Source organism: Mus musculus, chromosome 14, assembly GCF_000001635.26.
Source record: "Mus musculus strain C57BL/6J chromosome 14, GRCm38.p6 C57BL/6J".
NCBI lineage: Eukaryota > Metazoa > Chordata > Mammalia > Rodentia > Muridae > Mus > Mus musculus.
In genome coordinates, this window is record NC_000080.6 from 30108297 (window position 1) to 30125691 (window position 17395).

Below are 17395 nucleotides of genomic sequence, written 5' to 3' on the forward strand. Positions count from 1 at the left end.
AAGGCCCCGGGGATCTATTCCCAGCACCATATGGCTACTGTTTTTAATTATAAAAAGCATAAGTAAAAATGCTAATTGCATCAAATGAAGTCAGAAAATTTCACGTGTTCCTGTCCACCCCGGACAATGTAATCATCAAGTAATGTCCTGAACCCACCCACATATGCTGGGATGGCTCAGTCTGTGACCATGATTTGTACTTAGTGTCTTCCTCCTGCCACGCTCTGTAAACTCTGCTTTCTTTCAAGGCTGACTCTGGCCTTTCTGGGTCCATGCAAAGACTATACTGACGTAGCATTCCAATTTTTAGTATAGGCTGCTCTATTGGCATTCCTGAAAATGTCACCTATTATCTATAAAATCTTCTGAGCTCCTGACGCAAGGTTCTTGATTTTTTTTAGAGCCACTAAGACTCAGAATCAGGGCAAGTGGGCCAGGAACAAGAAGTCCAACCACCGCAACAAGCTTACTCATAGTGTGCTGAGGACCCCATGACTCTCAACTGGAAAGATATCAGGCAAAACTGCCAGTACACAAGCTTGTCCTGGGTGCTGATCTCATGGATATGTGTGCTGTGGCTTTATTGCATCTGTCTGTCTATCTATCTACCTATTGTCTGTGACACATGCATATGCCACAGTATATGTATAAAGGTCAGAGGACAACTTTTAGCTATCAGTTCTTTTCTTCTACCATCTGAGTCCCGGGAAGTGATCTCAGGTGGCCAGGCATGGTGACAAGTGCCCTTTGCTACTGACCTGTCTTAGCAGCCCATCTATGGTTTTGAAAGAACTGAAGATATTGGTGTTGGAAGGACTGTAGAGACCATTTGGCCTAGGGCAGGGACATCTGCTCAGGCCACAAAGCCAGTCACAGGCAAAGAGGTTGGTGGGTGTAGTCCAGAGTCTGAGGGCTTTGTTATCTCCTTTATAGGAGTCACCGCTGGAGCATGCAATACCTCTCCTCCACAGAAGGGGGAGCTGTGCGTCTCTTCCATGGAAGTAGGGGAGCTCTCCTCAGAGGTAACCCTGTCCCAAACTTCCCATTTCTGCACTACTAGGCAATGCTAGAGCAGCTTTGCCTAACTGTGTATTTTCTAGTCAACTATCAGCCCCCTGCCCCCACCTTTCCCTCATCCTCTCTTCCCACACTGAAAGTACCTGGCAGCCACACTAATGTGGTACCCAGGGGCCAATCCCAGTTCTTAGACTTAAGTACTTTCTTCATGTGGCCTCTACTCCCCTTGTCACTAGAAACTCAGCTATTGCTAAAATGAAACTCTGTAGTGTTATAACAGCAGCACACACCCGAAAGACAAGGAAAACCAAGGAACTGAATACTGGGAAAGAGACGATGACACACTTAACCTGCACTAGCCCCTGCCCTGTGACATCATGATTAGTCTCTAAACACCCTCCTGCCCTGTGCTCCATTTTTATGATGGAGCTCAAGGACAGAGGGGTGTGTGTCCACTCCGTTTAAATGCTAAATGAAGATGGCTTGGGGGATCTCAAATCAAAGCTGAGTCTGTGAGGATGGCCTGAGGCAGGCTCACTGCCTTCATCTTTATAGGGATGCTCCCTGAGCCACTGGGAAATGTCCCTTCCGTATTCTCCTGAGAGCATCCTTTCATCACCAATAGGTTTGCCAGGAACTGGAATGGGGAGCTATAACGTGAAGGCGTGGTTACTGAGACAAAGCCTGGCACTGAGCTGCTGGCATAAGAGGTAGGCTGTGCTTATGCTGCCTCTCCCGGGCAGTACCTCGGCAGCATCAGACACTGCCTTTCAAGATCCAGATGCGATGGCCAACGGGCCCATGGCTGTCTGAACGAGTCTTTGGCCTTTGCTCAGTGCTGAGTTAGATGAACTGCTAGGGAAGAGATCCTGAAGCAAAGACTAATGTAGAAACAAGTATCTTCTAACACAGATACATCAGTGCCAAGCCCTATCCCTGTTTTGCTGTGGATGTCTGTATCTGAGTCAGCTGCTGGGTGGAGACTTTCAGGGGACAACGTGTTCCTATCTGCAAGTATAACATAGTATCATTAATAGTCTCAGATATTGGTGATCTTTTGCAACATATTCATACTCAAAATAGCTCCATTGGGAGACAAAATCAAATCCAACAATAGCAACAAATACACTGACTTCTCCAGCATTAGCTTCCTTTGAATTTTACATTTTTGGGGGAGAAGGGGAATTGGTTTTTAAAGGCTCTGGGCAGCCTGATAGGGAAAATTGAATGAGAAGTGTATCCTTAAGCTATGACGCTGGGTGAATAATCAAAGATGTAACTACCGCCTGTTGCCCCTTTCAACTTGGTCTCACGTCTTCTCCCTGATCTGTGTCTCTCACCAGTGGGGTAGCTGCGCAGCTTTAGGTAAATTCACATAAGAGAGGGCTTTCACTAGCCAAGGTCAGAGTTCCTGAACCTACTCAGGGTGGTTTCAAGTTTATCTCCTCCCCTTAGGACTCTAATGAGCTATCAGTGTGCCTCTAGTAAGGAACGGGAAACCCCATAGTAAGAAGAAAGGAATGAAGAAGTCCCTGAAGACACGAGCAATATTATAGAGGCTTCTTTGTAATCGAGCATCTCCACTCACTTCGTCCAGAGAAAGCAACCCCTGGCACCACACACAGCGAGCACAGGAAGCTCTAGTCCAAGCCTCCCACACTTGGGCCTGCTGTCTGGATGGTGCCTGACACAGGCAGGCTGGGGCTGACCCCCAGGGTGGTCCCACCCTCATCTCCTCTCTCAGAGGCTTACCGTGTTGCGGAATGAGTGGCTACGGATGGGGTCCTCTGCAGCCAGGGCAGCGCTGCTCAGCATGATGAAGACCAGGATAAGGTTGGTGAAGATGTGGTGGTTAATGAGCTTGTGGCAACCCACACGTATCCTGTGGAGAAAAGCACCGCATGGACCAAGGAGCAGACAAGGGCCGGAGCCTGCTGGGGTCCTCCAAGGTGTGAGGCTTTTTCAGGAGAGAACAGGAGGAGGCTGGCCGGCGTCTATGTTGCTCTTGTTTTCCACCCATGGTGAACAATATGGCCCACAATTTGTCCCACGGAGCCTACAGGCAGACTTTGGTGTGAGAAGTTTTGTGCTGGGAGAGCTACAGAGGGCACTGCATCTAGTCTTTGCACATGGGGTTACTATCCCTCCAAAAGATGGGAGCCAGAAGTGGGGATGGAGAGATGGCTCAATGGCTAAGAACACTGGCTGCTCTTTAAGAGGACCTGAGCTCAGTTCCCAGCACCCATACAAGGACTCACAAACCCTCCATAACTCCAGTCCCAGGGGATGCAACGCCCTCTTCTGGCCTCTGTGGGCATTACACACATGTAGTACAGACACATAGATGTAAGCAAAACACTCACAGACATAAAAATAGTTTAAAAATATGAGGCATCTGAGGTTTATGGCTATGGAAGAATGTTAAGGTAACGAATCTACTGAGAAGCAGAGGTAGATTTCAGATCCAAGCATGTCTACCCCTAGTTTTTCCTACCACAGCATGAAGCCTGACTTATGAAAGGAAACTGAGCAAATGAAGTCCCTAGAGTAACTACCTACACAACCAACTACAACCCAGCTACTAACTGGAGGCCTAACTTAGGAAGACACTGCGGTAACAAACAGCTGAGCCTCAGCCAATCACAGGCTGCCAACCAACCAGACCACACTCCAGTAAGGCCCAGTGGTGTTATGGCCAGATGAGCTGCTTCCCCCTCATCCCAGTGTTCTGCCCATGATTCTCTCGCCACACCGCAGCTCCTGGAATGGCTTGCCTTCTGCTCTCGGGGCTGCTCCTCTGTGAATCATTCTGTGCTTCACTAAACGCTGTCCAATTTAATCTTCTCAAGGATATTTTAACACAAAGAGTGGGACACACTCCCATCTTTGTCCACAGGGCAGCTGTTTTACAAATATGACCTGTAATAAGTGAGACTTAGTGATGTCTCCTGCTGTCTGGAAAGTTTGTTATAAATGTCCTATTCTTAGCTCACTTTATGACTTTTATTTATTCTTTGTCTTTCTCACTCTCCCTCCTGTGTGTGTGTGTGTGTGTGTGTGTGTGTGTGTGTGTGTGTGTGTGTGTGTATGCAAAAGACAACTTTTGGGAGTTAGCTCTCTCCTTTCACATGGGCCCATCTGAAAGGATCACACTTAAGCTGCCAAGCTTGGTGGCAAGCACCTTTACCCACTGAGCCGTCTCAGGGGCCCATAAAGGTCACCTTTTTAGTCAATAGCTGATCCACAACAAGCAGTCCTTAGAAGGCAGAGCAAAACTTGCCTTGTCATTTGCTTACGTGTGAGGATCTCATTGTGTCACATGGTAGGTTTCTTACTGAATCCTGCAACCCTGGGAATCGAGAAGGACCGCCGTGCCTTTCAACCAGATCCAATTCTTTCTCAACAGCTCTCGGGGCCTATCAGAACCTCTCCTGCTCCACTGAGGTCCCACAGGGCTGGGTTACAACCTCCTCCCTCTCGATATTCAGATTTACAGCGTTTTCTTTGGTCAGCTGCTGCTGTGGCGTGGACTAAAGAACATGGATGGGCTTTGCCCTTGGACAAGTAACTTTTCATTTCCAAAACTAAGAATCACTTTATATGATGGTGGCCCCTCAGTGCAGGTCTCCCATTGTGGCTGCTCTGTGCTGTGCACTTCCTGAAAGACTTGCGCACTGCCAAAGCTAGGCCTGGGGGCAGGGATGCTCCTGACTTCTGGGAAAATGGACCCATTCCTCCCACACACATAAACATGCAATGAACTGCAGGCATCAGTAACAGTTCACAGCCGCCATTTTGGGTTTTGTTTGCTTGTTTGTTTGTTTGTTTGTTTTAAGGATGTTCAGTGAGGAACTATACAAAAATCATCGGTGTGGGCCAGATCAGTCAGCAGGTAAAGATTTGTATGAAGCCTGACAATTCCAGAATCAATAACCAAATCCATAAAGTGGCTTCTAGCCCCTCGATGCACGGTGGCACATGTGTCCTCCTGTCATCTGCACAGAACACCGACATATTAATCTTGTAAAAGATCATGAAACTGTCACGTTTCAAGGCCTCCAGCCTGCCTTGCTTCCCACCTGAGCCTCCTCTGGGCCTGTGAACTACACAGTGTTCCTCCTTGACGGCCAAGAACTACTTCTGCAGTTCCTCTAGAAGCCTTTCCAGGAGCCACCTCTCCCCCTGGCAGCTCACTTAATCCCAGATGATTTAAACCTAGAAACCAGCTAGTAAATAGACTTCTTCCTCACGCAGTCTGTGAGTCATTACCACGTTCCTGGTAAGCACCTTATCATTTTACTATGAGAAATGCTATTTTAAGCACAGTATCAGAGTGCTAAGTCAACTGCTCATAGCATATAAAGCGTGATGAGCAATACCATAAAACTCAACAGGGGGGAAAAGAGCTCCTAAATGGGACCTGAAAATGAAGACGTTGTGCAGAACCTGCCTGCAGAGTTCTCAATCCATACAGCATCTTAAAACAAGATCCATGTGTTCAGAAAGGGTCCTAGAGTGGCCAGTGTGCCCGTGTACACAACAGGAGAGCCACAGGCCCTCCCAGAAGGTCTTACTGAGCTAGGCAGGCTCCTGTAGTTGTTCCCATGCAGGCTGTGAGGGCAGGAATTCTAGAGCAGGCTCCTCCCAGCACTCTGTTGTACCCCCAAAGGAACAGGACACTTCCCCGCGGCTGAATGGTTGACACAGGTAAGGAGGAGGAGGGGACCTTAAGGGGCCCTGTACATTCAGAGATCAGAAGGGGGGCGGGAACTACTTTTCTTTACTCCAGACCCAGCACTTTTAAGAGTCACCTGGAGAGAGATAGTGGTGAAGGGACTAGGAAGGGAGTATTTACGGGTTGGTCTTGCTAAGAATGAAGAAGGCGCTTCCTTCTGGGATGGGCGCAATCTTCTCCTTCATGTTCAACTCTGAGATTCTGCGAGGGCGGGGACCAGCAGGAACTTCGGGCTCATCCTCTTCCTCCTCCTCTTCCTCTTCACCTACTTTAAATGGAACAGTTTTTATAGGTGTGAAAGATTGCACATGGGTTTAAGTTATTGTTCTCAACTTTGCATTAAAATGGGGCTTAAAATTTAACAATAACTCCTGCTTCTGTGGCTAAAACAGCCTCTCTTTTCATTCAGAATAAGGGCTGCATGTGTATGGGGGTGGGGACATGCTCCTGTGGAAGGAGGCACCCTCCGGGGCACAACAAGGCCACAGTCAGACATTCTCACTGCCACTCCCCAGCGTCTGGCTGTTTCCCTACACCCCCTTGCTCAGTTTTAGGCTGAAAAACTTGGATTTTGAGTCACAGACACGCTTGCCTTTGGGCTTCTACATCCCATAGCCATTGTTCTGGCAGAAGCTATGTCTGTCTGTCTGTCTGTCCGTCCGTCTGTCTGTCTGTCTGTCTGTCCGTCCTCCTCCTCTGCCTCCTGGAATTGCATTCACCTGTGCTGCCGCTGACTTTAGGGAAGCACAGAGTCAACTGCTCTCTGAAGATCATGAGGCCTTGGTGGCCTCAGTTGTGTGACACCCTCCCCTCCATACCAAACTGAAAGCCCTTCTGGGCCTCTCTGCCGCATATAATACCTGGCACATCACAGGGCGGGTAAGGGTCCTTGTCTTCAGCATCTTCCTGATAATCATCAATTGTAACCTAGGGTAACAGAGACCGGAGAAGACTTCATCTACTTCAGAGGGCTAAAGCCAGAGGACCAGCCTGCCAGTCAGCAGCATGAGGGCTCTTACACACATGCACGTGTATGTATGCTCACATGCACACACGTGCGCATCCATGCAGAGATAGTAAATGGAGATTCTCCTTCATCCAGAAGGCAGGAGATAGGCCACTCAGGTCATGGTCAGCGGGCACTGTACATGGCTCTATCCTTTGGTAGGCACATACACTGTGTGATAACCACATTTAGGTTCTTGCCTCTCAGCTAGACTGTGAACTCCATGGAGATAGTTTAGTGTTTGCCATGCAACTGTCACTCAGCATTTATCAATTCAATGAACAAGCACATCACAGAAATATCCAGCGCTGTCCCAGGTGTGATGAAGCCTGCTGGTGCAGCCCTGAAGCCTCCTAGACCACCTGGACTCTTCTTCAGTCATCTCTGGGAACAGTCGTCTGCTAAAAACCCTGACTTAAACACCCACTAAGGAGATACTAACATAGCTGTGGCCATGGGTTATGCCCGACCACATAACTGCAACTCAAAACAAGTAGTCCATGGCTCCAATAGCCACGTCTTATGGTGACTTGTTAGTGAGTCAGCTCTTTGTCAGAATCCGGGGTCTATAAGGTAGGGTCTACATTTCACACAAAAAAATATCACACTTAAGACACTCTCATGGTATAAGCGGTATAGTGATGGAGACACTGCAAGAGAATCGGTTTGAAACACAGAGAAGTTATTTTGGAAAAAATACCTTGTTGTCACTGTTGGCTATCTGGTTGACTTCTGGTTTGTTGTTCTTTTTGTTTTCTAGGCTTTCTTTTCTATAGAGAAAAGAAGACAAGAAACCAATGTTATGCCTTAAAGGGCTAACCAGGGTTCTGACCGGACCGTGATAGATGAAGGACCAAGATTCAACAGGAAACCATGATGCCAAGAGTACAGCACAACCCTAACTCAGGGCTTCCTGTTCATCTCATGCAACGGAGCCTTTGCACGGATCACCTCATTAAAATTCCCAGCCAAGAGCTAATCAGCATTGAATGCATCACTTAATTTATGACACCAAAATTGACTGCAGTGATTCTTTAAACACAGGGATATGTGGCTTCCATTCCTGCTCAGAGGATGGCTTGGCTCCTATCCAGGAGTCCCTTCTCTTTAGATGGTATCACATGGTCGCCATAATCACTGCAAAGCAGCAATAAGGGGCCCCAGCTCCTGGGAAGCACGTCTGTGTCCCCAGACCCATCAGGACATATGGCTGGACATCCCTAGCATCCCTGGGCAAATGCCTCCTGAACACAAGGTTACCTGGCAATCTTTTTCCTTTCTTTTTCTTCAGCTTCCTCTTTCTGAGCAGTGTTCAGACTTTCAGCATCAGCCAAATTGTCCACAGCGATGGCCAAGAAGACATTCAGCAGGATATCTAATTTGGAAATCTTTAAGGGTACAACGTGTTTTAAATGCAACTACATGTAGTTGATAATGGCAGTGCCACGCTCTGCTGCTCACATAGGCTGGGAGTGGGTAACACTCACGTGGTACAACTGGAGAACTTGGTAAAATCCCACTTTAAAAACCAAGTGAAAAGCTCGGAAAACTCTGCAGGGTCTCCTGAGCATCCAGAGAGCCAGGGAAACCCGATCTCATCGGCCCCTTGTTTGAATTCCGCTGTACGCTCACAAAGCACACTGTTTTTCCTTCTCTTTGAAAGTTCATGTTATAACATACACACTCGAGGGATTCCATGGCAAACCAGATGCCTTCAAAGGCCACTTGGGATCGACCTGATGATCTCATTGTCCAATATATTAGGAGGCTTCGTCCTCTAACATGGCTGCTAGAGCCTGCTCTTTGCTCTGCAGATACCTGCTATAAATGGCAAGCTAGATCTCCCGCCAGAGAAGAATAGGCTATGTTCCGAAGGGCCCCACTGTGGCTAGACTATGGCTGAACACCGTTTTTGTAAGTGGCAATGTATTGGGTGAATAAGCGTTTATGTTTTCAGAATGATAGCATTGCTTGTGATGTTTTCTAGAATTTTTTTTTAAAAAATGTTTTCTTAACAAGAGTATCAAGTCAAGAGAAGTGGTTTACTTCCTTATTCACTATTTATGAATACCAGGAAGCCCGGGTCTGAGGGGAATCCACGTGCGTTATAGCTGTTTCCCTAAGCCTACAGCAGGGACAAGGGAGGTAGGAGGAGGCAGGGAAGGAGGCAGGGAAGGAGGCAGGGAAGGAGGCAGGGAGGGAGGGAGGGAGGGAGGGAGGGAGGGAGGGAGGGAGGGAGGGAGGGAGGCAAGGAGGGAGGCAGGCAGCAGACTGTGGCCCTGTATATTAGAAACTTCCATGTGGGCTGCCATACACATCCATCATTGAAAGCTACCAAAGGCCTAACAGCAAGACTATTGTGAGGGGAACACAACAAGAAGCTGTCTAATTCTAGTCAAGACATTCAAAAAGGGAAGACACCTGGGTGGGTTACACCAACTCTTGGAAAAACCATCTGACAACATGGGAAACCTAGAAGCTCCACTGAGAGCCTTTGCAACAGTGACTTGGGCAGCTCTCAGCACTGGGGACAGCTGTGTCAAGCATGTCTCTCTCTCAAGGGACCCCAGGAGGAAATAATCCCATCTCTGCAATGACAGTAAATCTGTGGGAAGCTGAGTCAAATCTAAATCCGGATCAGTTTGCCACCTGCACTCAGAGGCATGGCTCAGACTTCTTGAACAGGGGTGTTCTGTGGATTCATTCAGAAATTCTACAGAGCACCCTGGGCAGGCCAGGCCCTGCTGGGCACTGGGGATATGGGAGGACACAGGACACAATGGAGTATAGCTTCCAGCAAGAGACAGCCAACACAAGCAGCTCCTGAAGGCTTTCATATGGTGGCCTATGTTACAGAGAGCTTCACCATGGAGCTGGAGAGGAATGGCAGGGAGCAGTCTGCAGTCTCAAACCTAGCACCCAGTGCGACTACAGTCAGTCAGGAGGAGAACAGAAAAGAAAAACCATCTATTTGACAAATGTCCTCACGGGACACTCCACACTGTCTTACCAGGAAACATGCAAACACAGAAAAGGAGACTCCTGGCCCATGAAGCTGTCATCTGGTTGGGGATGGTTGCAGTAGGGGGCATCCACCACAGTTCCAGTGGACAATGACTCTACACATAGCCAACAGACATGGATAAAATCTGAGGGGGAGTCAGAGGTCAGTGAGCTCATCTCTAACTAGGAAGAAAAGGGTTGAGGATATCTCTGGAGGCCAGGGTACTAGAACTGAGCCCAAGGACTCAGAGAGAGTTTCCCCAGAAATCTCACAGCATTAAACACTGCCCCTAAAGACAGCAGGATGGGCTAGCACTAGGCTTTCTACACTGAAGAAAGTTCACCATAAGCACTAAAGAAGACTGGGAGCAATGAGCTCCAGAGGTCTGGACCATTAGGGAGCCACTCACAGTAGGACTTTTTAAATCGGGAGCATGAGGTCATCATGTCTGTACACATGCTCATTAGCCACAATTATGATACAAAGACTCTTCGCATGGTAGGTCTTATGCTAGGCACGAAGGAGTTAAAACAGACACAACTGGCAAACATTACGAGACCCTGAAGGGGCTGGTGGCAGTGAACAAAATGGCCCCCAGCAGCCATCTGCAGGAATCTCATCAGGGAAGAGGAATCAAACACATCAGAGGAAAGTTGCACAGCATGGTAGAGAGCAGTGAGCAAAGCAAGACCAGGACAAACCATCAGTGGCTCCTCACTGCTCGTGGGGCGACAGGGATGTAGGCCTAGCCTCCCAGTGATGACAACATAATCTTCAGGCTTCCCTGCTTGTCCTGTATGCAGACCTGACACTACACTCATTATCTACTGGCACCGGTGTGAGCACTTGTATCCCCGAGAGTAACTCATACTACATGGCTCCCATCTGCCACATGGATAAAAAGCTGGCATGGAGCTAGCCAGGGAAAGGCATTTGTCTCCCTTAGCCCTACAGCTGCTACCGTCACCACCACAACCACAGAGAAAGTCAGAAGAAACGAGACAGTGATGGTGACCACATAGTTCCAGTGGCTCCAAAGGATACAGTTACCACAGATGAAAAGGATGATGAAGTAGATACAGACAATCATCCCGGAAGAGGAAGGGCCTCCATAGGCCATGATGCCGTCATACATCACCGCATTCCAGTCTTCACCTGTCAGGATCTGAGAAGAGAAGGGTGGAGTCAGACAACAGGCAGAAGCTCCCGACCACGGCTGTGCTGCCTGAGTTCCTCGGTCACTGCTAAGTCCCCCCTCAAGGCCTTTCTCAGCCCAGCTCACAATGAAACTGATCTGTTATCCTATTAAACCTTCTATAGATTGCTTGATCTTTCAAGTAAGAGTGTTTCTTCTAGTTTCTATCCTCTCTCTAGACAGCAACTGACCTTGATACCTGTCTGTCTGGCACCTTCCTCTATAGATTAAAATCGACAAACACATAAACACCTAGAGAAACAGGCCGCTAGTATATTCTCTGATCTTTTTAAGCATGAAGTAGACCATATTTCTACAACTGGCTTTTTTCCTATTCAGTGATGTTCCTGGAGACGCTGACTAAGTAGGTTTTTCTTGCTCATTTTACTCCATACGTAGTATTCCACATAGCTGATGTACTGCAGAGACAGGGAATCTCTCTGTGCATTCTCAGAACCAGGGCATTCGGTCATGTGCAAGTGTATAAACTACCTCAAGAACAGATATGATCAGTTTCAAAGGAAATCTTCTCTATTGATGATACCTGGTAATCCAATCCATTCCGAAATCCAACCAGATAAATATAGACAGCAGTTTTTAAAAAATGCTACCCCCTGGGAAGAGAGTTTCTTTATTTTCTGTCCAGACAAATCAAACAGCAACTGGCAGATAATTAGAAAAGAGCTCTTTCTTGACTTTATTCCTAATAAAACTATGAAGAGACACCATTTTACCTGTCAGGCTAGAAGCAATCATGAACTACAAACACCTAGCTCAACAAAGGGAAGAGGCACGGTGGTCTCCACACTGCTGCCTGAGAGTGAATAGATCCCACTAGAAGCAGGACATTGTGAGAAGTCCCAAGAGTAAGCCAGGCCCTTTTCCCAGCAGCTCCACGTGGAGAGCATGTCTGACACATTTAGTCTCCAACACGTGCCAGTGCATCCTGTACATTCAGTTCCACCCTCTGGAGCACTGTTTATATACGCAAGAGCAGGCAATAGTTCAACACTCATCAGTGAGGGACTGGTCACAGAAACATCAGCGACCTACACCACAGAAGGGGGTTGGAAGAAGGGATTAGGGTGGAATAAGGGTTGGAAGGGTGGTATATATAAGAACCCAATAAAGTAGCAGCCCCCCAAAACACACCTACAGACTATGATGTGTTTGGAAGAAGGGTGTAACCTTTTGTGAACCAAGTAGGGGAGCCCATTTCTTACAGATGAAAACAAACTAAAGCAAGATGCCAGACAGCGTGTGGACTTGGCCACTCTATGTGTGGAATCACCATAGGCGAGCAGGTAAGATGACTCTCGCCTGTGAACAAAAACCTATCTAACACCGTTCAGGAAACTGGGATACCCGTTCCCACCCGGAGGAAGTGATTAGTGGCTGGGTGGGAGGACTGCCAGTTGGTATCTTTTTATAACATTTAAATTTTGTGTCATATGAAAACATTACAAGAAAACCTGCGTAAGAGTTTCCTGAAAGAAATAAGGAAAACCAGTAACAAACCAGAAGCCATGATTTTAAAGTAAGACTATAGTCTATCAGGGGTTTCAAACCATGGGGTATGATTTCACTGGGGTTGCTAAATTGATCATGGGGTTAGAAAAGTCCTGGCAAAAGTAGGAGATTTCAGAACATGCAGCAAGCAAAAATTTATTTCAAATCAAACCTTTAATGAGCCTGAGATTGTGGCAGCACTGGCCCATGGTGCACTACACAATGTCCCTGCAGCCTTAGGTAGGAATTCTCAGCATACCTACTTAGCACTGTGCATGCTCCCACACCATTCTATGCCAACAGGCCCTGCCTAGACTCCCTTGGCTTGGGCTGCAGACTACTGCAGGCTGTGAGCAGCAGTGATTTCACCTCACACACTAAGTCTTCTGCACTTATGAGACACATGGACTTAATCACACAGGGCAATGCCTTGCACTGCTTACCTATCATATATAGCTCCTCGGGAGAGACCAGTCAGATTTCTGCATCTTTGGACTGGATTGTGCTTAAACAAACTTGCAAAATAAATTACAGTTTGGGATTGGAACAGAATTTCTAATAATTTCTAAAGGCCTTAAACACACTTCTGCTGTTTTGTACATACTTATGAAAAGTGGGAATCTAGGAGTGAGAATTGCAAATTCAAAGTATTGATAACCTGAAAAATTATGAATGCGCTCAGCATCTTTTAGAGTTCAGCCAAGACTCAAATGTGTGTGTGTGTGTGCACGTGCACACATGTGTATGTGTGAATGTGCACATGTGTGTGTGTGTGTGTGCATGTGTTATGTGTCTATACCATTCACATGGTGTGCATTCCAGTGTAGGTGAGTTATCATCAGTGATGGGCGCCTTCCCCAATCACTCTTCCCTGTGTGTTTTGTGATGGAGTCTCTCAGTGGACCTGGCTGGAGCTCACTGATTTGGTTAGGTTGTTTCTGCTCTGCTATCCTCTCCAGGGCTGGGATTACAAAACTGCACTGCCACACCCAGCTCCTTATGTGGGGACTGGGGAACCAAGCCTGGGTCCTCATGTGTGGCAGGTGCTTACCAACCCTCCCAGCCCCAAGACTTTCAAGATTTTAAGATTTCTTTTTATTTTTTTATTTTTACTTTGTGTGTGTGTGTGTGTGTGTGTGTGAGAGAGAGAGAGAGAGAGAGAGAGAGAGGGAGGGAGAGAGAGAGAGAGAGAGACAGAGAGAGACAGAGACAGAGGCACAGAGAGAAAATATGTGTGTGTTTAGGCACTAAGTTTTTTTAATCTTTATAATTCATTACCAGTAAATGTTTGATTTATATATAAAAAAATGCATGTGCATACACACACACACACACATATATAAAACATTATAACATTTTTGGGGGGTAAAAAAAAAGTTTGCAAGCAGCAAAATGTTTAAGCAGCCCTGGCCTATAGCAATAATTCTATGCATCTCAAATGATAGTGTGACATACCTTTGAGATCATTCTCTCTAAGCTCTGTCCCTTCAGAAAAAGATAAGTGATCTATCAAAGTCACAACAGCGAGGACAGGAAAAGCTACTGTGATAACCTACTATGTCTTGCCCTTTGCACAATGCTCCCTGCCTCTGCAGCCCTACTGGATGTTTGCTGATTGCACATGAAAACAGGGAGGGGGAGGGGAAGGTGAGTACCACTGTAAACCAATCTGCCAGGTTCTTCCAAGCACGGGAGGAGGGCTCAGTGTACCCCAGCTGATGGGCAGCACTGTGTCTCGTGTACCACTTCTCCAGCATCAGGACCCCTATGAGACATTGTCCAAGGCCCCACAGTGCAATCAGCTTCAGAGCCAGTACCCTCACTCAAGGCAAAGGGCAGAGGCAGGTACAACCTCTACCACCCAGACTCCTCTGACTACACACCAGGACAGCCTCACTGCTGTTTCAAAATTCACTTCTTGGCTTGAGTCTCTTGTAACTAGGATGGCAAACATGCCTCATGAATTAAGAGAACAAACAAACAAACTAGTGAATAGCAGGAAGATGTTACAGTCTATCTCCCAAAGCGCTCACAAAATCAAACAAAAAGTGTTCTGGTTTGTCTTCTTGTCATATCACATAGGTGGCTGGAGGACGCTGTAAAACAAATAACTTACATGACACAAAATCGGCCAAAGGGGCACGAGGCTGAAGTGACCGATAAGATGGAATCTTTGTGCCTTGCTAAGCTCTGGACAGACCCAAGAAGGCTCTCTGGCTTCCGCTCGCAGCCAGTGCCTCCAGAGCGTGGGAAGAGGGCTCACCTGGAACACCGTCAGGAGTGCTTGCGGAAAGTTGTCAAAGGTGCTTCGCTTGGTTTGAGTCTCGTCAAAATTAAACTTCCCACCAAACAACTGCATCCCCAGCAAGGAGAAGATGATGATGAAGAGGAAGAGGAGTAACAGCAGAGAGGCGATGGACTTCATGGAGTTTAACAAGGATGCCACCAAGTTGCTCAGGGAGGTCCAGTGCCTAAGAGTCAAGAGAAGGGGGGTAAGGCCAGGGTCCTGTGAGGGAGGGGACAGCCGAGCAAACGCCAGCGCACCCACGCCTTTACCTGGTCACTTTGAAGATTCTCAGGAGGCGCACACACCGGAACACGGAGACCCCCAGGGGAGACATGAGCTCCAGTTCCACCAGGATGGTTTCGGTGATGCCCCCACACACCACAAAGCAATCGAAGCGGTTGAAGAGGGAGACAAAGTAAGCCTGGAGGCCCAGGCTGTACATCTTCACCAGCATCTCACAGGTGAACAGAGCCAAGAGGACTTTGTTTGCGATGTCTGGAAAGGCAAGGGGCCGGTGTATTTTGAGTCTCCCTCTGGCTCTCCGTCTTCCTTCACCTTCCCTTTATCAGTGCCCACGGCAGATGTAGATGGCCTTATCCTGTCTCCTTGCTGCACCAGCAACGGGGAACATCCTTGTTGTTGGGCACACCCCAGCTATGAGTCTGTACAAGTATTCTGCTTTTTTTTCCTACAACTCAATTTCACCGACTATAAAATGGTAGAAGTGCTCACTATGTGAATTTCTGGACTTCTCACCACTAAACTCTTTGAAGATTTTGCATTAAGATCATACTATGCTTTTTTAACACTCCTATCTCCATACATACTTCCTCATACACAAAGACAAAATAAATAAATAGATAAACAATTGAAACCAACATTGATGAGTAACCTCTTATAGCACCCTAGGGTCAGGTTTTAGTTTTTATTTATTTTTGCTACCTGTATGGGGGACTGTGTATGTGTGTATGATGAACACATGCATGTAGGGGTGACCATATGCTGGCGCCAGATAAGATGTTGCATGTTCTGCTGTATCCATCTCTGCCATATTCCCCCGAGATACCCTCTCCCTGAACCCAAGCTAGTCCTAGTGATCCTCTCTACCCCAAGGAGCTGGGGTTCCAGACATACATTGCCAGGCCTAGCTTTTCACACGGGTGTTCTGCGGACCTGAAGTCAGCCCTTCATGCTTACACAGCAGTTACTCTGCTTACCCAGTCATCTCCAAAGTTCCAAAGTGTGTGTGTGTGTGTGTGTGTGTGTGCACGTGTGTGTGTGTAACAAAAAATGATGTCCCACAGGCTGAGAGTAGCAGAAGCGAATATACAGAAGGACAGCTCAAGAATTCTAAACTGTCCGGTCTAGAACGGGCTCTTTTGGAGATGGCCTCTATGTACCCCTGTTCTAGTCACTTAAAGTAGCAGAATCAAAATTACTGACCAAATATACTAAAGTGAGGGTAACTCTTCCAATATGGCAGGGAGAAGTGCCTCTCAATTCCAAAATTCCTTGGTCCTGGGCTATCTCAAGTTTGGGGCCTAAGTTAGCGGACACTGCATGGTGTGAGCTGTACATCTGTCCCAGGGCTTGCTTGAGTCTGAATGGTTCTTTACCATCTCAGTTAGTCCTACTAACTTATTCTACCACAGCTGGATACTGACCAGCAGTTAGCAGTTAGCTACTGACAAGCATCTCAAATTCAGAACAGAAGAACACCTTCCGGCCATACCTTGAATCTGTGTCAGCCAGTCTGGCTGATTGTAATGCTCAGAGGAAATAGTTAAAGTGTTGAGAAACACCAGGACAATCACCAGCCAGTAAAACGTGACAGACTTCACGGCAGCCCTGCACCTCCTGCGATTGAACCGGTTCCAGCGACGCCATCGACGGCTGAAAAACAAGCAAACGTTGCTCCCTAGACCATGGGTGAGTATGGCATCTCAGAGGCCGACCAACTTTACTGAGTAATAAAGGCTGACTCTATAGCGTAGGCAGGAAAGACAGGACCCAGCAGCACAGAAGTGAAGAAGAGGCCCCATGATGTAAACTGCTGGTCTGAACATATAGCTCTAAAAAGTATAATTGTGAAGGAATCGTGCTCTCACTTCCCCTCCGCTGGCTATAAATAACTGCAGGGTCTGACATATGCAGCCTGCAAGTGGGTTAGAGAACCCAGACATCCACAGACTCACGAGCAGATTCAAGGCTGCACCGGTACACACACGAAGCTCTTGTAGGCACCGTGTAGCTTGTGATCTGTGGAGGTCGGTGGGGCAGGACCACTCAGCTTAGTATATGTGTCTTGTGTAGCAGCTTAGTCGTTACAGAGAAACGATTTGACAGAGAAAAACAGTCCGTGGCCATAGCTTTCTGTTTAGGGAAGCCTTTAATCCTTTCTCAGGTCTCTGCCGTTCCTCTGGCGCCTCGTAGGTGTCAAAGCTGAGTGGGACATGTGTCTTCGTGCTGAGTCACCAGGTGCCCTTCCTAACTAGCAATGCTCAAAATATACCTTTAGGAGAACATCCAATATTGAGTCGTGTTTTCATAAAAATAAAATGAGCAGAACCAAACAGACATGTGACATGTCCCCGCCCACCTTCCCGTCTCTGTTTGTAATTAGAGGAAGACATTTTCTCCCT

The 17395-nt window shown here is 47.3% G+C and overlaps 1 protein-coding gene across 25 annotated transcripts in view; it reads right to left on the reverse strand.

Moving 5' to 3' along the window:
- The window catches only part of Cacna1d (calcium channel, voltage-dependent, L type, alpha 1D subunit), a 451216-nt gene that overhangs the window by 68356 nt on the left and 365465 nt on the right, over positions 1–17395 (reverse strand). For all 25 annotated transcript variants that reach the window (XR_001781092.2, NM_028981.3, NM_001083616.2 and 22 more), the window contains 9 exons: positions 16486–16646; positions 15023–15248; positions 14730–14937; positions 10807–10927; positions 8019–8133; positions 7459–7528; positions 6613–6679; positions 5873–6020; positions 2770–2899 (listed from right to left, as the gene is read on the reverse strand). Coding sequence is in view for 24 of the 25 variants with exons in the window: in NM_028981.3 (NP_083257.2) it covers positions 2770–2899; positions 5873–6020; positions 6613–6679; positions 7459–7528; positions 8019–8133; positions 10807–10927; positions 14730–14937; positions 15023–15248; positions 16486–16646 (1246 nt within the window). In the remaining variant the exon portion in view is untranslated. The remainder of the gene's footprint in view (positions 1–2769; positions 2900–5872; positions 6021–6612; positions 6680–7458; positions 7529–8018; positions 8134–10806; positions 10928–14729; positions 14938–15022; positions 15249–16485; positions 16647–17395) is intronic.